Source organism: Girardinichthys multiradiatus, chromosome X (genome assembly GCF_021462225.1).
Source record: "Girardinichthys multiradiatus isolate DD_20200921_A chromosome X, DD_fGirMul_XY1, whole genome shotgun sequence".
Taxonomy (NCBI): domain Eukaryota; kingdom Metazoa; phylum Chordata; class Actinopteri; order Cyprinodontiformes; family Goodeidae; genus Girardinichthys; species Girardinichthys multiradiatus.
In genome coordinates this window covers 24,309,943-24,333,405 of record NC_061817.1, presented here as the reverse complement: position 1 = coordinate 24,333,405, position 23,463 = coordinate 24,309,943, and the positions used below count along the sequence as shown (strand labels likewise).

The 23,463-nt window shown below is 40.0% G+C and overlaps 2 protein-coding genes across 4 annotated transcripts; both read right to left on the bottom strand.

Moving 5' to 3' along the window:
- Window positions 1-7,872: 7,872 nt before the first annotated feature.
- On the bottom strand, window positions 7,873-12,590 carry LOC124863430 (galectin-3-binding protein B-like). The gene is made up of 6 exons (XM_047357797.1): window positions 12,436-12,590; window positions 12,199-12,292; window positions 11,756-11,959; window positions 11,446-11,580; window positions 9,237-9,525; window positions 7,873-9,158 (listed from the first exon to the last, which is right to left on the bottom strand). The coding sequence occupies exons 2-6, from the start codon at window positions 12,281-12,283 to the stop codon at window positions 8,078-8,080; spliced, it is 1,794 nt and encodes a 597-aa protein (XP_047213753.1). The 5' UTR covers window positions 12,284-12,292; window positions 12,436-12,590; the 3' UTR covers window positions 7,873-8,077.
- Window positions 12,591-12,735: 145 nt separating this feature from the next.
- On the bottom strand, window positions 12,736-22,279 carry LOC124863431 (soluble calcium-activated nucleotidase 1-like). Of its 3 annotated transcripts, none has more exons than XM_047357799.1 (4): window positions 22,126-22,279; window positions 14,854-15,516; window positions 13,744-13,947; window positions 12,736-13,658 (listed from the first exon to the last, which is right to left on the bottom strand). In XM_047357799.1, the coding sequence occupies exons 2-4, from the start codon at window positions 15,491-15,493 to the stop codon at window positions 13,288-13,290; spliced, it is 1,215 nt and encodes a 404-aa protein (XP_047213755.1). In that variant the 5' UTR covers window positions 15,494-15,516; window positions 22,126-22,279; the 3' UTR covers window positions 12,736-13,287. The 3 variants fall into 3 exon arrangements, with proteins under 3 accessions (XP_047213755.1, XP_047213754.1, XP_047213756.1); XM_047357798.1 differs by lacking the exon at window positions 22,126-22,279 and adding an exon at window positions 19,051-19,195; XM_047357800.1 differs by lacking the exon at window positions 22,126-22,279 and adding an exon at window positions 18,182-18,202.
- Between the last annotated feature and the right edge of the window lie 1,184 nt (window positions 22,280-23,463).

Genomic DNA, 23,463 nt, shown 5'->3' with positions numbered 1-23,463 from the left:
ATGATTTACCGGCAAGACTCAGACGATAACAGTTTTGATTTTTACTTTTAGATTAAGGCTCAAAATACACATTTTCCAGAACTCTTACACACTTTTCAATTGCTTTGAAAAAAACAAACAAACATATAACTAACAAAAATGAATCGTTCAGTGAACTTGAATTACCATTTCAAAATTATATAAATAAAAAAGTATGAAGCTTTTTAAAATACATGTATCATTTTAGGTGAGCATCTGTTAATTTCATTTCAGTATTCTTCTAAATAATAACTTTTACTGTTATAATTTTAAAGATATTAACAATAGATCTCCCACATTAACACAAGAAAATTGTGACTGATCACCTGTTGATGTGAGTATAAATGAGGGTTATCTGAGTGAGAATGCAGTAGAGCTGCGCAATGAAACTGGCAAGTTCTGAAAGGGGTCAAGGACCCCCTTTCAGGTGTGGCACAATGTGATAATGGAATAAACATGCTTAGAAATGACACTCATGCAGGCAGGAGAAATTGGCTAGATTTGTACTAAGATGAGTGACATGAAAATATCCCCCAGACAATTACACTACCACCACCAGCCTAAACCAATAGGATAGATCCATGCTTTTATGCTAAATTGTGACTATAGCATTAAAATATTAAAACTAAAATTAAGACTCACCTAACAGGAGTGGCACCCAGAATAGTCTTCCCCTGCTATAGCCTGCTGCAAAGTTCAATGTGTAGTGTGTTCAGAGATGGTATTCTGTGTAGCTCTGTTTTAATGAATGGTTATTTGAGCTACTGATGCTTTTCTATCATCTAGATCCAGAAAATCTTTATTCACACAACCTGAGAGATCATTTTGTGTGAAAATACCAGGAGATAAACAGTTTCTTAAATACTTAAATCAGTCCATCTGGCACAAAACACCATGCCATATTCAAAGTGACTCAGATCTTTTATATTCCTGTTTGTTGTGATTTATTTTAACCTCAGCAGGCTGTTTTCACCTATGCTTGGCAGTTTGTGATAACAAGCAATTTCATGGCTGGACCTAATAAAGTCGCCAGCGGATGGATAGCTGCACTTACTGCTTTCTCTTAGTTTACAGTAAACCTAAGCAATCAACCTGTTGTACAAATGCGTATGAATATGTTGCAACGTGTTTAGACAATGTTGATAAACATAAAGTGGCATGAAGAACTCCTACTGATTTCTTCTGTTTTTTCACTCTTTAAGGTTTCAGAACAGGCAAACCTTTGATATCAAACAAATATAACCACAGTACATTCAAAATACAGTTGTACAACCACTTGTACAAAATACAAGTGGACGTTTTATTTATCAAGGGAAAGAAAACTATCTAAACCAACCTAGTTACTAGTTGTGCCACCACTGATGGCAACAACTGCCATTAAACATCTGCGATATCTGGGAATGAATCTTTTTTGTCGGTGTGAAGGAAATTTGGTTATTTTGTAAGGTCATGCCACAGCATCTCAAGCAGATTTAAGTCCAGACTCTAAGCCACTAGAAAACATGATTTTGTCCATCAATTTAGATTTAGACTTCCTTGGATGATTGTGCTGCTGAAAATAACCCAACTACACAGTAGCTCAAGGTTGCAAACCGATGGCTGGGCATTCCTCTTCTGAGATTGTTTGCTTTAGAGCAGAATTCAAGGTTGAATTAATAATGGCAAATCCTCCAGGTTCTAAAGAAGTAAAGCCTCAGAAAATCACATTGCCACCACCATGCTTGATTGTTGGTATGATGTTTTGTCTAAAATGCTGTGTTAGTTTTACCAGTGCCATAAAAGCATCAGTCCACAGAATATTTTCAGAAAAGTAATGATCGAGATTTTATTTTTGGCAAATGTCAGACGGGTCCTTATCTCCTTTGTGGAAATCAGTGGTTTTGGCCTCAGAACATTCTCATGGAATAGATGCCATCTTTACCCCGAATCTTGTAACCTCCTGGATGAATTTTCGATGCGCTTTTGCATAAATTTAGTAGGCTGGCCACTCCTAGGTGTCACCATCTCCAGGTAATTGGGCTTTGATTTTCTTTTGTGCTTTTTTAATAATTTCCTAGTTGATCTTTTCTTATTCATTTTCCCTTGTTCATTATAAGTGAGATGTTCTTCTATAAGTTCAGTCTTTTTTGTTTAGTTTCTTAGTTTATTCTTATGCTCTGTTCTTTGTCCATTTAGAATTCTTTCTCTTAGACCTCTGTTTATCTCTTCCCCTGTTTTTTTGTGTCCCAGCTCAGCCCTATCCTCATTCAGCCCACCTGTGCCTGCCAATCAGGCTCAGCCTACGCCACTCACCTGTTTCACCTGCTACTTAAGCTTACTGGTTCTCTGTTCTCTTTGCTGGATTCTTGTATTTTCCTGCTCTTTCAGCCCAGTTTTCGGTCCACGCTCTACAATTTGCTGACTGTGTCTGCCTGTTCATTAAACTATTTTACTCACTATGTCTGTCCGCATTATGTTCCAGCTCCAACCTCACAAATCCAGACACTGGGAAGGTCCACAACTGTTCCCTGTTTTCTCCATTTGTGGATGTTGGCTCTTATTATGGTTCACTGGAGTCCCAGGCCTTAGAAATAGCTTAGTAACCATTTCCAGACTGATGGATTGTCATTGACTTTGTTTTATATTCTTTCCTGAATTCTTTATGTTGACTCACGATGTGTTGCTTTTTGAGACCTTTTAACTTGCTTCATGTTGTGGGAAAGGTTCTTATTAATTGATTTTTTTTGGTCCACAGGTCATCCAGCAATCAGGCCTGGGTGGGGCAAGTGAAACTGAACAAATACATTCTAATCTCAGTTTATTTTCTGTATTTTCCATCTATATATGATTAGATGATAATTATACGAGTGATTAATTATAGGAAAAGGGTAAAAAACCTTTTTTAAAGGGTTACTTGTTATTTTTTGAAATCAGTTGAATAACAATTGCATGATGTAATCATGATGTCTGTGTTTATTCCTTTTTGCCATGTCCTGACATTGAATTACACATGCTTGCATAAAGGCACTTGTCATTAGGCAGCTTTGAGTCATTTGCAGTAAAGTCTAAAAACAGCAGGAAGTATAAAATAAAATCTGTTGATGCACCTGTCAACTCCCACTGCGCTCCTCTCATTTTATGTACAGGAAAACAGAACATTCATGTTGCACAATAAAACATATTTAGAGGCAGTTTCAGTAACGTATTCTGCCATGATTTGAGACATTAAGCTGTGTCAAAAGGTTAAAGCAAAATTAATCTGTAAAGGACAAACACTTTTTCACAGCACTGTATAACTTATCAGCATGGTGTATCGTTCATAGAGGTAAATTATCCAAATCTTGGTCCTCTGTCACTGGAGTGCCACATAAATTTAAAAGCTTATATTAGTAGTCGTCTAGAAAAACAGAGTAGTCAAACCTTGAAGTTTTAGTGGTGATTAATACAGGGAACTTTGCATGTTTTACCCAAAAACCATTGTTTCAACTCCTAAAAAGAGCAATAATGGTTGTAGTCATGTTTAAACACCCACAGCAGTCATCAATTTTTGCACACAATCATACAGTTTGTTGCAGCCACAGACAGCTCCATCTAAAACCTCTGTTAGTCACTGTGTACTACATCCTGGCCGACATGCCCTTGCATGCAGGCCTGAATGTTGTCATAACTCATGGCTTTGAGAAGCGGAAATGTAAAATGACAATGAAAAGGCTTGGTTTGTTGGGAAAACACAACCACATGGGAATATCCCATGTTCCAGTTCATGAGGAGAAAACATCTATAATGATTACGCAAAACAAATCTGTTCACACTCAAGATCTTATTTTATGATGTTTTAGGTAGTCAGTATGCTTCAGGGATGCGGTAGAAGGATTTGATGAGCATGTCACCTCCTGCCAACTGCCCTGGATGGTTTGGTGCAGATTTGCACGGCCTTTCAAAACACCCTCGCACTCTTGCTGCTGAAAATGATCTTTGATATTCTGTGAAGTCAAATACCATTTTACTTAAGGATAAAAAGAAAACAGGTCCAGGAAGTCATAATTCTCCTTTAACCTGATTTGGCCCGTGAAGATCGGCCAAAAAAAATGGTGGTATTGGTTTCTTAATTTTAAAGCTAAATTGGTGGGCAGGAAACCAATGAGCTTATACCTGCAGGAAAACAAGCTTTTGTGATTAAGAATTTATTCCTTTCTGTTGTGTTATTTTCTGCCTGACATCGCTGCTTTTTGGCCACAACTATCACAATTAATCTGGGACAGTTATGTTTTGCCATGTGGAGGATCAATGGTATCATTACCTTTTCAGCCTCTAAGTCACAAATTATTTTCTCAACTCTGCAGCAAGGTCAGTCTTTCCATTTCCCAGGCATTTTATCAGGGAACTTTTCTTCCAGTTTCTTTTTTTTTTGTTATTGTGTCCTGTCCGGCAGAGTAGCACTAAGAATTGTTGCCCCAAGTGCCAAAAAGAAGCCCAATTTATTAACTTTCACAAGTGAAACATTATGGCTAATGCTATTGTGCTCCCCTTAATATATACTGTATATAAAAAAAACTTTTTTAGACACTGCTTTGGGATTATTTCAATTGCAATGGACACATAGATGGTAACGAAAGGGAAAAATAGAAGAAAGAAAGAGAGAGAAGTGTGGCAAAAGGGGAAAAGGGAGAAATGAATAGAGAACAGAAAGAAGGATAACGAGAATACCCTAGAAGTCTGGTTCTACACCTGCAGAAACATACTGTATATAACAGCAATGTTACCGGAAAGTGCACGGTACTAAGGATTGCAAGTTGTATTTAATGGCAACAGCAGCTCAATATAGAGTATATCTGTGTATCTGTTAACACCTAAATCCAATAATCTGTGGGTGTAAGTATGGGCCCGCTTCTGCATATAAGGTTTATCCATAAAAATATGCAATGGCGGGTGTAAGGAGCCACAGACCTGCCCCCTAGGACCCGAGACAGACTCGAGGCGATCTGATCCACTAACATCCCAAGGCCCCCAGAGCACGGGAACCGCGGGAGGACCACTGCCGAAACTACTGCAACCCCTGACACAAAAACAGGCGCACACAGTCACAATCATACATTTCTACCCTCATGCGTACACATAAAAACACTCACATTCACATGCCCAAAGTAAAGACACACAACAATAGACGCTGTGCACTCACTCGCAATCCCCATAAATACTCTATACTCCCAGGTTCAGGTACTGATACCCCAGAGAGGACCCAGGAGGAGGTCCCCTTCACTCTGGGGTGGACACCGGCAGACCTCCCGAACACCAGCCCAGACTAGTGCCAGCACCGCCCTAGCCTGAACGACACCTGTCCCCATCCAGAGAGGAGGGCCACAAAAAAACCCACACATAAAAGCAACACGTTACAGGGCACACACCCACGTTGAGGACAGCAACAATATTATGCAGTGTAAAGCTTTTATCAAGAAGCCAACAGCCAAATTCAGTGGTACAAAAGGGTATTCATGGTATTGACTGGAATGATACTTTTGTTAATTGCTTGTAAAGTTAAAACTAGGTAAAGTATAAAAACAAGTCTGAGTGAGAGGATTTGATTCCTCTACAACTCATTGTAGGTTTTTCAAAGAAGTTCAATGTTTCTAACAAACTTTGCTCTACAGTAGGTCCAACTTTTGTTGTATGAGAGTGGTACTGATGTTTTTGATGTGGTACTGGTGTTTTAGGTACAAATACATCATAACTAAATGCCAAGTCCAATAACAAATTCCAAGCAAAAACAAACAAAAAAAACTTTTCTCGACTCTTCTGCACCAGAGTACATTTTTAGTTTTAGAAGGTTTATTTACTTGTGGAGGACATCAGCTCTTTAATGTGACCTGTCCGTCCGTTCTTCAATCCAGTCGTCCGCCTGCCAGCCATCTCTGCTCGTCATTGCAGGTTCACGAGGGGACTGCTGCCTATCTCCTGCAGTGAAAGAGGCTGTCCTAGACAGGTTGCCAGTCCATCAGAGGGCAACAAAATCACACAGGACAAACAACCATGTGCACACACACATTCATATTAAGGATCATATACAGGTCCTTCTCAAAATATTAGCATATTGTGATAAAGTTAATTATTTTCCATAATATCATGATGAAAATTTAACATTCATATATTTTAGATTCATTGCACACTAACTGAAATATTTCAGGTCTTTTATTGTCTTAATACGGTTGATTTTGGCATACAGCTCATGAAAACCCAAAATTCCTATCTCACAAAATTAGCATATTTCATCCGACCAATAAAAGAAAAGTGTTTTTAATACAAAAAACGTCAACCTTCAAATAATCATGTACAGTTATGCACTCAATACTTGGTCGGGAATCTTTTGGCAGAAATGACTGCTTCAATGTGGCGTGGCATGGAGGCAATCAGCCTGTGGCACTGCTGAGGTCTTATGGAGGCCCAGGATGCTTCGATAGCGGCCTTTAGCTCATCCAGAGTGTTGGGTCTTGAGTCTCTCAACGTTCTCTTCACAATATCCCACAGATTCTCTATGGGGTTCAGGTCAGGAGAGTTGGCAAGCCAATTGAGCACAGTGATACCATGGTCAGTAAACCATTTACCAGTGGTTTTGGCACTGTGAGCAGGTGCCAGGTCATGCTGAAAAATGAAATCTTCATCTCCATAAAGCTTTTCAGCAGATGGAAGCATGAAGTGCTCCAAAATCTCCTGATATCTAGCTGCATTGACCCTGCCCTTGATAAAACACAGTGGACCAACACCAGCAGCTGACACGGCGCCCCAGACCATCACTGACTGTGGGTACTTGACACTGGACTTCTGGCATTTTGGCATTTCCTTCTCTCCAGTCTTCCTCCAGACTCTGGCACCTTGATTTCTGAATGACATGCAGAATTTGCTTTCATCCGAAAAAAGTACTTTGGACCACTAAGCAACAGTCCAGTGCTGCTTCTCTGTAGCCCAGGTCAGGCGCTTCTGCCGCTGTTTCTGGTTCAAAAGTGTCTTGACCTGGGGAATGCGGCACCTGTAGCCCATTTCCTGCACACGCCTGTGCACGGTGGCTCTGGATGTTTCTACTCCAGACTCAGTCCACTGCTTCCGCAGGTCCCCCAAGGTCTGGAATCGGCCCTTCTCCACAATCTTCCTCAGGGTCCGGTCACCTCTTCTCGTTGTGCAGCGTTTTCTGCCACACTTTTTCCTTCCCACAGACTTCCCACTGAGGTGCCTTGATACAGCACTCTGGGAACAGCCTATTCGTTCAGAAATGTCTTTCTGTGTCTTACCCTCTTGCTTGAGGGTGTCAATAGTGGCCTTCTGGACAGCAGTCAGGTCGGCAGTCTTACCCATGATTGGGGTTTTGAGTGATGAACCAGGCTGGGAGTTTTAAAGGCCTCAGGAATCTTTTGCAGGTATTTAGAGTTAACTCGTTGATTCAGATGATTAGGTTCATAGCTCGTTTAGAGACCCTTTTAATGATATGCTAATTTTGTGAGATAGGAATTTTGGGTTTTCATGAGCTGTATGTCAAAATCATCCGTATTAAGACAATAAAAGACCTGAAATATTTCAGTTAGTGTGCAATGAATCTAAAATATATGAATGTTAAATTTTCATCATGACATTATGGAAAATAATGAACTTTATCACAATATGCTAATATTTTGAGAAGGACCTGTAGAAAACCAATTTCCCTAGCAGGCATGTTTTTGGACTGGGAGAGGAAGCCAAAGCACCTGGAGAGAACCCAGGCATGCATGGGGAGAACTTGCAGAGTCCATGCACTTTCTTGCTGCAAGGCCACAGTGCTACAAAGGGACATTTTTAACAAATAGCTTTAATATTTTTAGAAGATGTAAAAAAGAGCAGAGACTCAGAGAGTATTTTTGTAATCTCTTTATTTTTCACAATGTAGAAATTATATTAATATTGATTAATTTATAGCCAAATTTTAATTATAGAAATGATTGATTATAGCAATCACTGAAAAAAACATTTAATGGGATGCTTATTTGCTTTGAATCAGCTGAACATTAATGATGCTAGGCGATCACGGCGGTAATGATCATCATTTCCTTTCATTGGATCACACATACTCTGGTCTCACTACAAATCTGTAAGTGTAATTGTCATCAGGACAGGGATAGGCCAGGACCTGGGTACTATTTGTATTCACATAAGCCAGGTTGCCTTTGAACCCTTGGATCTGACAGACGTATTTATTCTGGCAAATCAGCAGGAGGCGGTTATGGTAAAGAATACTGCTCTCGGACTGATACTGGTTCTGGCGAGTTAGTCTTGTCGCAGGAACAGATTCGCACCTTAGGCCTCGCCTTGAACAGTCACTCTGGGTTTTGAAGAAATCTGCCTCCCAGGTGATCATGTTGTTCTTAAACAGAAGGCTGTTGTGGAGAGGTGTTCTCAGTTCCTTGTGGAGAGTGGGTTGACCATAAGTTGGGTAATAATCATAAGACCCATACTGGTATCTGTATTCGTACTGGTTTTGACGTAGAGACGATGAAGATTCTGTCCAAGGGTCAATGGCAATACTCCAGGTATCACTTGTGTAGATTCTGGGCTTGTAATCATCATTGTCTTTGTTTAACATTAACTCGGTCTGATTATTGTAGAGTAGAACATTGAATTGATATGCTTTTAAGATACTGTCACGATACATATCCCTGTGAGTCTTGCAGAGAGGAGACGTGGACTCCAGCTCATACAGCTTCTCAGCAGGGATCATGGGGAAACGGACCAGACGGAGCAAGTTGACCTGGCTTTCTGAAGTCATGGAACCAGCATTGTTTGTGATCCAGTTTTCCAGAGCGTGAAGTAAAAAATACTCATCAGGCACTACCAAATCTGAGCGGACAAGAAGGGCACGAAGGAGCTCCACAGGAAGCTCGGCCCAAACTGGAGAACTGGTCAGGTTTTGGAAGTTCCAGGCCAGGTACTGGATGCAGTTTTCCTCGAGGACTAAGTCCTTTGACTCAACTGCATATTTGTAAAGTAAAACTTGGGAGTAAAAGGAAACGTCATCTGGTAGGATGTTGGAGAACAGCCGACCTATGTCCTCCATCAGCTGCTTTACACCAAAGTCTGAAGCAAGCTGATGGAGGCACATCACAGAGGAGTGGGTCACATCAATCTTACGGGTGTACAGATACCTGAAAAAGAACATATTAAAAAATAGATAAAGGATTAAGTGTTAAGGAGAATATCATTTCGCATTAGCTTCAGCCTACCTGATGAAGGAGGTAAGGTACGGCTGGCAGGGTTTGTTGACAGTCACGGTGATGTTATTTGACCCCGCTGAGGAACTGAAGTATGGGTAAAACATCAGGATGACTTTGTATGCACAAATTATAGTCTCAGTCATCTCCGGGGTCCCATCATCTTTTTTGTTTCCAGTGGGGGTCTGGAAAGTGATCAGGAAATCACAAGCGGTCCCACTGTCAAAGATTTGACCGAGGTCACCTGAGAGGCTGATGCTGTGGTCCAGTGAGTACTTAGAGTCACTTATTGTCACATTACCTGGAATCAAACAAATAAACCAATGAGTATTTGAAATGCAGGAAAAAATAGCAGCATCCACAACTTTTGGTTGCCATGAAAATGTTGTTTGAAACATGTTAAACTTATATTATAGTAACAGAATTTTTTGTTTAAGATTAAATCACATTTAGCAATATTATTGGGATCCCGCTGTTGATATTTTGTAATATTTGCCCCCGTCTGCTAATAAGATCAAATATAATAATCTGCTGTAACACTTTATGAGGCATACAACGAGAGCTATCCTCAAAGTTTCCTCTCAACAACATTTCTTTAGATTACCAAGAATCCTACATGCTGTGTTAGGCTCTCTTGTCGTCCGCTAACACCAGAGTTTTCCTGTAGGAATTAGAGCCACAGATCGAGATGGCCATGGAAGGTTGGTTTTGTGTCTGGTGAACCATTTCTGTATTTGCTGTTTATTTTATTAATCATTCTCCTGCCTAAATACCCAGTGACAACCCATTTTCAGTATTCTGATACATCCCTAGATGGCCCTCAGTTCTCTAACGGGGAAGTTTGGAGATTTTACCTGCCGCTCTGCTTGGTTGGCAAGAAACATTTGCTTGTCATCATTCCAGTAAACGTTTTTATCATGGCTCCTATAATAAACAATAGATAGATAACACATAGTATCCTCTGTAGGAAATGAGGACCTTTAAACGGTACATCATTATGTTTCTATATTTAACATCTGATCAATTTAATAAAAGTGATCAAAAATCCATCTGAAAGGTAAATTGTTTTACGTAATCGAGGACCCCACCATATTTTATATTTAACATTTTCTCAGTATCAAAATAATGGTACTTCAATTGAAATTTTTATCATTAAATTGGAAAAAGTGACAAAAAAAGTGAATAATTACAATATTAGTAAATTAACCATTATATTTAAATTATTACTTAAGTTAAGAATTAGGAACCTTAAACAGACACCTAAACATTAAATTTAAGGGTCAGTTTGGAGTTCTAAATACCTGCCCATGTTGGTAGAAAACAGTGAAGAAACTTAAGAGGAACAAGACTTCAGTTCCCAAACAGAACCAACACGGCAATAGAACAAGACAATAAAAAGTCTACTTTTGGGTCAGAGGACCATTAGTTTCCTTGGAATCATGATAGGTTTTTGCTCAAGGTTTTATCAAGTCTGTTTCTATCTCTCCGAGGAATCAGCGGTTCTGTGTGCCTAGGGAGGTCACTCTAGATACTAGGAAGTTGATGGTTCGGTCTGGATTTCTTAGGGGTTCTTGACATCCAGACTTGAAATGTATACCATACCAAATTGTAATTTTGCTGTTTTCAGCTGGATTGGGTCTCTACTGCAGGTGCACAAAGTTAAAACAAAACAAAGCTTGCTGTACATTTAAAGATTAGATGTTAAACAAAACCCCAATGATTTAATTTTCAGAGAAAATGGAAGCATTTCTGTGCTCAAGGTCACCAATATGAACTGAAACATTCTTAGCATGAGATAGACGAAATGGATTTATTTGAAAACTTAACAGTTTTAAACAAGCAGAAAATTATCATGACTTTAAAGGTCATTATTTGACATGCGTTCACATGCATATAAAGTTCAACACGCATCTGAATGACTTAAAACGTATGTTTGCTTGTCTTTCCTCTTTATAAAAAGGAAAGAGACCCATGTGTCATAACATATTTTTTTCAAGAAGGACAAAGGAAGTGAATTTAAAGTTAAATCATTTAGTTATTTTTTAACACATTTTTGTTTTAAAATTGTGCTACTGCTATAAGGGATAGATTTATTTTTTCGTTTTTTTAACACATTTGTATATATATCAAATACATATACATTTGTCCCACTTGACGTGGAAGGAGCTGCAGTAAGAGATTATACAAGACTTACTTTCCACGTATGTTTGGAATAACTTACTTCCTGTTTCACAGATAACTCCAGCATCCTCTTTATGGCTGCAGTCAGTTATTCCCCACCCACTGAATCGGCAAGACACTAGCTGTCTCTCTTTCCCTTCACAGGCAATGTCATCCAGCCAAATGGGTCCAGTCGCTAAAATGACAACAAAAAAAAAAATTAAAAGGAATAAATGTCAAATCTTTGAGCAATAACAAAAACACACCTAGAAGGAGAAGTGAATTAAAATGTTGCTCTGGAATCACAACTCTCCACTGATGGAAGTCCCTTTACTGCCATCTGGTGGAAGATAAATGGAAGCAAAGGTCACCTTGTCCATAGTCCTTCCCAATGACAGTGGATTTGGCTCCGGGGAAGTTGAGCTGACGACAAACCACCTGGGCTTCAGCCATGTCCCAGTTGTCGTCACACACTGTTCCCCATTTGCCATCATGGTAGACCTCAACACGGCCCTCTGAGGGGCTCTCAGAACCAAACAGCCTCACATCACCTTCCTTTGGCTCAGAGTTTCTCTCTGAAAGTAAAAACAGACCAAGGACACATAACAGTTTTAAACATATTTACACAATCTAAAGTTCATCCTCAACTCTTGACTCATAACCAGAGCAATATCATCCTACAGCACATGCATAAAAAAAATATATATATATATAAAAAATCTTTTTTTTTTACACACAGAAGCATTGCTTATTTTGCATGACTAGCAATATTTGTTTTTCCCCAAACAAATTAGAAGCAACTGGGATGACTTACTAAGAATGTCCAGCCTGTATGCTCTTCCAGAGACATACAGGAGAAGAAGGACAAAAGCAACAAGTAGATTGTGATGTGGGAACATGTCCAAATTCTAGTGTAGAAAAAAGGAGCCATATGAGAAACACACATTCGACGGGGATTTAAGTAATTTAAACATTCTTCTCTCCGAAATATATTACATTTATGTATTTAAAGGCTAAATAATGGGTCATTATCTCTAATAAAGGTACCTACCTTTGATCCCTCTGAGTCTCCACTGTTCTCCCTCTTTAGGTCTGCAACTCAAACCTCACTCCCGCTGAAGACAAGTGTAAAAGGGGGATGCTGAATATATTCTGTCGCTGCACTCAACTACTCCCACCAATTTCCCAAAGTTTCATTTTGCATTAAAGCGGAACCAGCAAACCACTGCAAAACTGCTTGTGGATCTGAAAGTTGTTTAGGGACAGTGTTTTTTTTTTTCTTGAACACGTCTCGCTGGAAATGTCTGCCTCTCACATGCACACTTGAAGTAAAGAGACAAGATTCGGAGAATAAGAAATCAATCTTTTACTGTGAGCCCCCCACTTCTTAAAAATCAAATAAAAAGAAAAAAAAAAAATCCCACACAGCAGAATTCCAGTTTTATAAAAGCATCCTTCAGATCATGTTGAGAGAAAAAACGCATAAGAGTGTTTACATTGGAGCGCAGGAGAAAACAAAATAACGCTCAGAGTGTACAGTATGTAAATGAATTTGCATCATTTACTGAAACTAAAAACAACTCACAGTTTTATAAATCAATTCTTTGTATACATTCATTGCAAGAAAGGCAACAGTACTGTCAAAAGCCACATTTCACCTTTCAGAAAACAAGCTGACAATGCTTAAAGAGTCTTACACAATCCCCAAACTCACAAGATGAACATATTTTGCAGACTAAGCCTTAAGGTCTGTTGTCTGCATTGAAGACAAGCCTTGAAGGGTTTCGGTGATGGGTTTTTCAGGAAGCAGCAAGTGTGGTAAGTCCAACAGTGACTGGATTGTAAACAAACTTGAACCACAGTGCAGTGGCCTCAAGAGCAAGAACCTCCATCTTTGAGCTTTCTATATAAACTCTACACCTTCATATTTCACATCCCCAATCTTAGTCTCAGGTAGGAGAATGCGTCCATCAAGAGTGAAGGCTGTGATGTACGTTGCGATCTTTCCTGCGTCTTCCTCAGACTTGAGTGCCAAAATGATCTGGTCATCCGTGTTGGGAACGAACTTGAACGAGGAGAAGCCGTGAGTGGGGAGATGCGGCCCCACGCGGCTCACTTTGATGTCTTTGAAATCTAGCGAGCAGCTCAGGACGAGGTTGGTCCCGCGGCGCTCGTCCGCCGTCTCCTCATAGCGGTCTTTGCTGGCGCGGCGAGGCAGGAAGAACCAGCGCTGGAGGGTGTCGCTCCAGGCGGCCGACTCGTGGATAAAATACCCTGCGGAGATGAATCAGGGGTGAATGAAGTGAAGCAGAGAGAGAGAGAAACAGGGGCAGAAACAGAAAGAACAGATGTTCCTCACCTGGTGGCTCAATCCCCGCAGCTGACTTCATAGATTTGTACCTGGGTACCCAGTTCTCATGCTGCACGTCCCCCCTGAAACCCACCACTTTAACCCACTCTGGGTTGTTGTTGACAAACTCGCCCTCGGTGGTCGTCCACTCTTTCCCCAGACCACCTACGTACAGGTGTTCGTCCTTTACTGCCAGCCACTCCGCTTTAAACCCTGCAAAGAGAAAGCACAACTACGTTTAAAAGTTTGCACACACTCTCCACCACACTGAGGTGATTTAAGTCCTTCAGCAAACTACACTTGACCATACACCTTTTGTAGCCATCAATGAGCTTTTGGCATTTTCTAAATGGATATTTGGCCAATTCTCCAACAGAATTTTCACAGTACATTTAAAATCGGTTGGTTTCCCAGGAAGGACCCAGCTTTTAAACATTGTTCACAAATTTTACACAGGGTTGAGATCGTTGGCGATTCCAGAAGCGTAATGTCAGCCTTCATTTTTCAATCCAAAAGCAGTTTTAATGTGTGTTTGGGACACAACTGGGATTCCTGTTGGAAATCCCAGTTGTGTACAAGTTTCAACCTGCTAGCAGTCGATTTGAGAGATGGATTAAAAAAACTTGCAGACAGTCTTCCTAAAATGCAAAACAGCCCCACAACATAATGCTACCACCACCGTGCTGAAAATTTGAGTTCTTTGGTTTAAAACATCACTTTGACTTCTCTGAAAACATACTTGCTGTTGTTGTGGTGAAATAGTCATCCCCACGATCACTGTATGTATAATTTTCACTAAAACTGTAGTTTAAGTAGTGTGCAAAAGTCTTGAGTCATTTCTAATTTCTTTACATTTCTCCTTCAAGGAATCAGATCTTCTGATAATGTTTAAGTGGTCCAGGTGAACAATTGTCCAGATTCTCTGACAGTCATTTAAACCACAAAGAAATACTTTAAAAGACCTTCAGAAAGTCTTGAGAAATAATAATGTAGACTGCTTTAAAAGGTTAGGGTATACTGTTGGTCCTTGGAGGTGCCAACTAAAGAAATTAGGGTATGGTTAGGGTATGGTTTGAAACCTTATCAAAGTACTGCATAAGAAAAAGTCCATAATTATACCTTTGGCAACATTCCCATCCCCATCAGGCAAGATAACCCAGGGCACAGCCTTGTCTCCATCTATATGGTAGATGATGCCCGTTCTGTCATCGACGGAGTAGAGCTTTCCGTTGAACACCACCAGGTCAGACAGCTCCATGCCTCTCCCCTTCTCCGACAGGTGGCTCTCCAGCACCACCCTGTCCGGGTCCCATTCAACCGCCACCGTATCTCCACTCTGCGACACCAGCAGGTACCCCCTCCGCATGTAGCTGAACCATGTCAGCTTCTTGTCGCTGGCAGAGTTCGTGTCCAGGTCTGCGATGACCCCGATGCGGTAGCGCATCCCCTGCGAAGTGCGTTCAGGCGGAGTTATAGGGTAGGTGTCGTTGTACTGTGAATCAGTGTCCTTGACTGCACTGCCACGACAGGGCCTCCAGGACTGAGAGCTGTACGAGTGGCCTGAGCCAAAGTGCATGAAGAGCAGCAGAACTAGGGCCAGGGAGACGGCCACAACCACGATGGGCCTCCACTTGAGGCGGAACCGGGGGTCAGTGGGGTTGGCCATGGATACTAGCATGGGGAGGCCTCCTACAGAGATACGCAAAGGGTTCACAGACTCATTCTGCTCCAGTGGAGTGTAGCCTGGAGGGGCAGGCATGGAGGACTGCGGTCTGGAGTGACCTATATACAGAGACAGGTTACAATTCAGTCAGCTGATTGGCAATATTATTCAAATCTAAGACTACATGTACAGGTGTTTCTCAAAGTAGATCAACAAAGTAATTATTACACACAGAGACACATTTAAAGCATGTATTTCTTTTAATTTTGATGAATATGGCTTACAGCAAATACAACCCCAAATTCCGTTTCTTCAAAAATTTGTATACAAGTCCAATAAATAGTTTTTTTCATTTTTAGGGATAAAAATGTTATGTTATGGCTTAAACAATTATTTGGGAGATTGCCGACTCGACAGCACTCTCTGATACTCTCCACAAGGAGAGGAAGCCATATAATGTCAAGGAATCTAAGGAATCCAGCTGTTTACGAGCATATTAATGGAAGGTTGAGAGGAAGGAAAAAGTGTGGTTGAAAGCAACAGGGATTCATGCTGCTTTAAGAGGACTGTTATTCAGAACAATGCTGGAACCATGTCGGACGTCTGGACTGTTGCTCAGAGTTCCAGAGTTTCCTAGATGAAAGTAAATCTCTCATATAATTTGTACATCAAGGTCCCAAACTCTGGACAGAAAGGCATAGAACCCAAATTGATTGAGATCCTGGACAAACTTTCTGTCGTCAGCGATGATTTGGAGAACCATGTCAAAAGCTGGTTCAATGACCATGGTGTAACTGTGCTTAATTGGCCAGCAAACTGGCCAGACCTGAACCCCGCAGAGAATCTATGGGGTATTGTCATGGGGGAGATGGCAGATAAAGGTCTTTATTAAACCAACTTGAGCTTCCATAACACTTTGGTTGAGCTATAGACTGATGCAGTAATTCAGACTTTTCAGCAACATTTCTGTATTAAAACTCCATTTGTGATCACACTTATTTAATATGATTTGATTACCTGAACACCATAATCAACTAAATTAACAGAAATAAACACCAGAAATATATCACACAGCATTTAGTTTTATGTTTTAAATGGGATTACAGAAATGAACTCAATTGTAAAGGATATTCCAAGTTATTACAAAGCACCTGTAAGAAGGCTCTGCAAGCAGTGAGTAGACAGGTTGGTGAGTGTTACCTTTCTGGTTTCACAAGTTTTATAGTATTTGCTTTGCTTGTTTAACCTGCCTAAGAAAATGACAATCCAATTTCCAGTTCTGCCCATATACCAGGAAGGGACCGGGTGCTACACCTGTTTTGCGAGCAACAAGTACAAGATATTATAAATCCAGACAGATCTCCTGAATAAATAACATAGAAGCAAAGAAAATGTCTTAAAGTTGATGACTATATTCTTTATTATATTTGCTGCTCTAACATTTTAAAGCAGAGAGAAAAGTAAATTAGATTTGTCAGCATTAGGTTTAACAAAAAACATTTCATTCAGACATCCTTCCGATGCACTAATAGGAGTTACTTACGTACCCTCCTCTTTCTGACTTATGTCATTAGGCCAGACTGCATTTAGTGAACTTTCCCTCCATTTGACGTTCTCAAAGGGGTCTGTTAAAGAATAACCACAAGAGCCAGCTACAGGTGAGGTGAGCTTAAAAGCAGCCACCAATGTGCTTTGTCTGCGTGGAAGTGAGTAGGAGGTAATATAAATCCAAGGCTCTAACAGGTGAAAAAGGAAAAACAGGTCCAGCTGACTAATGTAGCTTTTCAAAATGATCCCAGGGTAACAAGAGTCCGCAATCAGCCCCTGATCGTCTTTCACTTTAACCCTCAGTGTGTGAGTTTGCTGATTCTCTCAACTGCATGCATGTACATTTAAAGTACATTGGACTTTGGCCTGTTAGTCAAAAAAGCCATTTATGAGACTGAGGATTAAAAATGAAACTCTGGATCACTAAGTAACATTTTCAGCTGTTATACTGCATTTGTTATGCAAGACAAAAACATTTAAGCCTTCAAAAACTAAATATACTGATTGTAAGTTATCAAATCATTGATTATCTATGTTCCAATAAGCCTTGATAACCCCCTTTGCATTAAGCACAGACACAGCCCTATAGTGGTAATAACTTGAAATATGTTGCTAGGTAAACAGTTTTTTGTTTTTTGCTCAATCCTCAATTCTCCAAAAATCCCCCCAAAAAGGGGAACATTTACAAGTTATGCAAAAATGCAGCCACCTTCTCTAACCAGAGCACATAAAATGTGGAATATTGTGACATGAGAGACATTTTTTATAATCATGGATGCCTCATGCATCAACAGTACCAAACATATTGCATGGATTATACGATTACAAATAACTGGAAATGTCACAAATCACATGTAGCCCCGGCATTATTTCCTGCTTCATTCATTTCTGTCCATCAGTGGCAGTTGTTTTAGACTTTTGCTCTGCCTGTATAAATGGATACGATAAGGTGAGTTTCTGATTTCTTGTAGCCATTTCCTGACCTATTAAGATGAAGACGTGTTCTCTTGCCTGCCATTTTGAAGAGTGGCTAAAAGAAATGGGCCCCTTTTATACATCGTATTTATACCTGAGGAAATCATAGATCCCTACCTAAAAGTTCACCTGATCAACTTAAAAAAAGTAATTCAGAAATTATAAAACAAATGGTTCAGTTATATTTATTTGTATAAGAACAGTTAGCACACTAGTGAAAAAAGTAAAAATATATATTTTTTTCTTAGGGTGTATTCACACCTGCCACTTTTGGCCCGCTTTAAATGGGCCAGAGTTCGTCTCCCTCCTAAAGCGAATCCTGGTCCTGGTGTGAATACACTCCCAATGTTGGATTCCCCCTCCCACTGTGAAATAAACAAATATAGGCAATTCTCATTTTAAAGGCTGAAATTAATTATATTACGCTGCTTCTTTTTACATCTTACCTAGGGGAGCCAATAGGTGCGGTAGGCGCTATACTTAGATTTACATATATACACAGTAGATATACAATAGCATCCACAGCCATGATTTTGATTTTTTAAATCACATTTGTTCCTTTCACATAAAACGTTAAATGATATCATCTTTTTTAATGTGTATCCTCTTACATAACATTTTATTGGACAGATTTGAAATATGTTAATTGGGAACTGAATGACATCTTTACAAATTCCTATAATGTTATATATTATATTTAGTTTTTTATAGAAATCAATCAGAATTTCAACCATTACCAAGTTTAATTATTAGTTGACGCCTTAGTTGGATAAGATTTTTTATTCTGTAGGTAGGATACACTAGAGAAAGCAAGAATACCGGATTGTGCTCAAATAACCAGTAAACCAGATGTTCATGTGAGCCAGCAGTGACAAGGAAACCCAGAAGTGCACATGTGCCTTCAGGCTTTAAAGAACCTGTATCATAAAAGCTGGGTTTTTATCCATGAGCTTCCAACTTAGCCTAAACACATGCTGCATTTTTCCAAGACGAGTCTCCAATCTGAAAGACCTTTTCATACGAGGGACCTGAGCCAAAAAAAGAGACCCATTATATCTGCAGCATCTGGGGCCACACCAACAAATCTGCTCACCTCCACCAAGAGCCGGCTCAAAAAAAACTGAGCTTACCTCTTCGCCTCCGCCCGCCGGAGTTCTTATCCCGAGTCATTAAAGTCGCCAAAGAAGCAGTCAGACTTGAGCTCCAAACTCTCCCCCTTGCTCACCGACGATCTGCTGTGCAACCATGACTCGGAGCCTTTTCAGCACAATGCTTGTGAACTTTGCCTACACTTGGAAGATTATGACCCGGTACAAAGGGGCAAATCTGACACTGGATCAACACAGTTCAGTTAGCTATCATTCATCAAAGTAATCAATAAATGAGCTGGGGTTAAAAAAGGCATTTTCAGTCTGAACAAGGCCACAACCAGGGGAACGGGGAAAGGCGGCACCTCGGTGAGGAGAAGACAAATGCAAATCTTTGAATAGATTTTACATAACAGGGCCGCTGCTGTCATGCAACCATTACTCTGAGCAGTCTGAGCTGAACCAGGGCATAGATCACTCTGGTTGGAACAACACAGCCGATATTTCTGGCCAGTAGCACCCTCTATTAATTACTGACTAACTCCTTCTCGGCTTTGGGTCAGCAGGAAATGTATAATCAAAGGACACCATAATCTATGTGTCTGATAGAGGACAGAACAGCTGAGATGCACAAAATGCTTTAGAATTAGAAAATATTTCATTGAGAAAGGTTAAATATCTCAGTACAGTACAGTAGTCTTTGTTCAAGCAATATTACTATACAGCATGACTTTTTGGTTCCATTGTTATTAAAAACGGATCCGTCTGGACCAAGTTAAGGGAAAGAAAAACATGACCATGCAACAACACCTGTGCTGATTTGATAGGTTCTGCAGAGGCTTGGTCATCCGTCTTCATGATGATACATGCCGGTCTGCAGAATATGGCACAAGCCAAAATTATACTAAAACGAAATAAAAGTATTTTTGTATGTTTTTTGTTCATTTTGTGTGTAAAAAAAGGTGCATAATTCCAGTTTGAAAACATCTTATGCACCAATTAAACATTCCCAGTTGCCTTCCTGTCTTCCGGAGCACAAGACTTGTTTGGCCACCAACCTGAAATATCACAATCTGATGCTCTGAACCTGCAAGTTCCTGACACGACAGGACGCCTCAGGATGTCCTACTACCACCGAGCTACTCTGGCACCAAAGCTCCTTAAACTGTTTAAATTCTGTTCTAATAAACTGACATAGCTTTGCTCCCCCTGCTATAGCTGGTTGATGTAAACAAATATAGCTATAAGGCACATAAACATGGTCACAGTCTACACAATCATACATATAATCTATTAGCTATAATTGTTCATTCTTACACTCAGTTTAATTTCTGCAGATCACTTCCCTCCACAGTGGGAATCACAGGCGTAAAGTCCGTAAACAAATCGTGTATTTGATTTTACAGCCAAGCGGATATTAATTCAGATATTGCCCTCTGCTGGAAAAAAATAAAAATAAATTAAATACAACCTCACTGATGATTGAGAGCAATTATGAGCATTTTTTTGGAAGATCATATTTTGACTATCACATTTATTTTTAATGGCTATAGTCTGCAGACAGGAAATGAAGAGGTTAATTAGATTTTCATTTATATGTTTTTACCAAAGATAACACAGAAAAGCAGGCATGTGGGGTGAGTTTTAACTGCACCAGCTGAGAAAGAGTTGATGAAAAGTAATGTAGCGTCCATACATTACATTTCCGGTCAATATGCATGGCTTGATTACCAGTATCAAGGTACTCTAAGGCTTTAAAAACTTACTCTTTCAAAACCCCCTAAAGTCTTCTATTACACCATTTCTACAGTTCATCGTGTATTTAACGAGATCCCAGAAGAAGTGCTGGAGTGTTCTTTAGTTGTATGGAGCATAGTGATGTAGTTTTAACCTCCCCCCAGCTGTTGCTGCACACTGTCCATCAGCTGGCGGAAAGAAGGCTCCTGCAATTTTCCATCATTCACAAGGAAGATACACTGGTCTGTTTTCTGGATTATTTCGAGACTTCTAAAAAAAACACAGATACTAACAAAGCCCCACCCATCAGTTTCATTAAATTAACACCGTCTGCTGATCAGCCGGCTGCAGACTTCCCAACCAAACAGACCTTGCCTGAGAAGTTAACAAGCTAACTTTAGTTTACACTATGAAAGGCAAAGAGGTATAACATCCTGTGGAAAAGCCTTTAAACTAGTACTTCATTTATTTATTGAGGACTAATTATTTGCTAATATTTGAAGACGCGGAGAAAAATGATGCCCAAATGAGCCAATTTTGATTTTATATTTTTGCTTAAGCCTGTGTGTCAAAATCCAAATAAATGTAATTACGCATGTGTTGCATTATTTTGTCATCATTGCAAACAGTTGTGGCTTTTGTGTTTTAAATAAAAACAATTAAGTCATGGTACCTTTCTGTTGGTGAAATACAGCACATAGTCGACAAGGTAATAAACAATGCTGTTTGTTAACATCATCATAAGCTTTGCTTTTCTTTCTTTATAGTTTTGCAATCAAAAAGCATTCAATTGGTCATTTTTGTTTCATAATGATTTGGGATTGCTTTAAAGTTCCTTATAAAAATGTAAGCAGGCAGGTTGTAAGTTTTCATAATTTCACAAACTGAAATGTGGTTCAGTAATGTCACCTGAAGCTACAAATTCCTACACAGCACAGCATCACTGAAGATGGCCACGGATCAAGTTTAACAGGAAAACTAATAAAAGGTCTTCAACAGATCAGACACCTGAACTGATACAAGAAACTTTATGGATCTGGTGTTGGTCAATGGGAGGTGTCTGCTCCAGGATTGTATTCTGGACGTCCCCCTTTTTATTTCACAGGAAGGCCTGCAGATGTTCATTTTAAACAACCAAACACATGAACTCCAACAACTTCCTTGAGCCTGTTAGTGCTACATTGTCGTGTTCTCGTAAAGTTTGTAGATAAAAGGACGGACCAGAGAGTGACACACACGAAACACACACACATCTGTATGACTGAAGCTGGGTGATCATGTTCTGTGTCCTGCCAGAAGCACATACTAGATACACATATGCCGCGACGAATCACATACGACCTAAAATGTTTCAGATCCGTCAACCTCCTTCAAACTCACCTCTGATCTTAGATCTTCACCTGAGGACAGCAGTCAGCGGCTTCAACCACTTCAGGTGTCATCATCGCGTCGCTTCCTGCTGATTTATACACAGACAAACCGTCGTTACTTCCTATCAATGCCGATGACGACAGCAACGTGTCAAGTGATGTGTTGGTCGCGACCGAGCCGGCTAGATGTGCCAGTTCATTTTCATGAGAGCTAGCTAGAAAAAAATGATTGTAAAATTACTTACAACACAATTGGTATTTTACTCATAGATATAAACATATTAATTATTAAAATGTGTCATTAATAAGTCAGACGTAGCTGGAAGTGAAGACCTGTTTCGATGCAGTTAGAACGGAGTCGAATCGTTCGGATCTCAGAGAAGAGCCGGAAGTCCCTTTTCATGACGCAACAGAAGGACTAGTGTTGCGTTCAGGGGCTCTCGAAAGAATGGCAACTAGTCTCAGTAGTACAAAGTTTAATCTCTTTTCACTTTACTACGCTTGAACAATAGTTTTTGTCGAATATACTGTAATCAGTGTAGTAAAGACTACGTTACCGACAGGAATCAACTGCAAAACATTTTAGACAAGCTCGATAGAAAATAAATGAATTAGCACATCATGTGCCAAGCAAATAACCTGAAGTTGTTAAAAGTGTAGTTGGGTGTTGAAGACGTTAGTCCAACAAACTGCAACTGTGGTTCAGTGGGAAGTGTAGTTGGCAATCAGAAGGTTGTTCAATTCCAGCTTGTGTACTAAGGTATACTAAGAAAATATCCCCCACACCATTATACTACCACACACAGCCCAAAGCACTGAGAAGAGGCAGGATGGACCAATACTTCATCACCCTAACATCTCAGTGCTGAAGCTTGTGTGAAATGTAGCCTCAGCTTCCTGTTCTTCGCTGACAGAAAGGCACCTGCTGCGGTTTGTTGTTGCTGTGGGCTATCTGCTTCGAGGTTTGGCAGACTGTGCTTTCAGACAGGGTAATCAGCATATTATGTTTGTTACAAGTGGGTTTTTGAGTTACTATAGCCTTTCTGTTATCTAGAACCAGTTCAGCCATCTTCATCTGACAACAGGTGTTGGTTACCTTGTCTAGGTATCTAAATGCGTTGAGCGGTTGCCATATGTTCCCCATGTGTTAACAAGCAATTAAACAGGGGTGCCACAAAAAGTGGACACCTTATATCAATAATGTTGGGCCTCTTTTTGTCTGACTTTATAATCTCACATTCTCAACAGAACATCCGGTAACCCTAAACCATATTAACCAAACACAGCTATTAATACAACAGTTCTTTTTACTGTTTAGAAGCTTCTCCGCGTTCACCAACACAGTCCC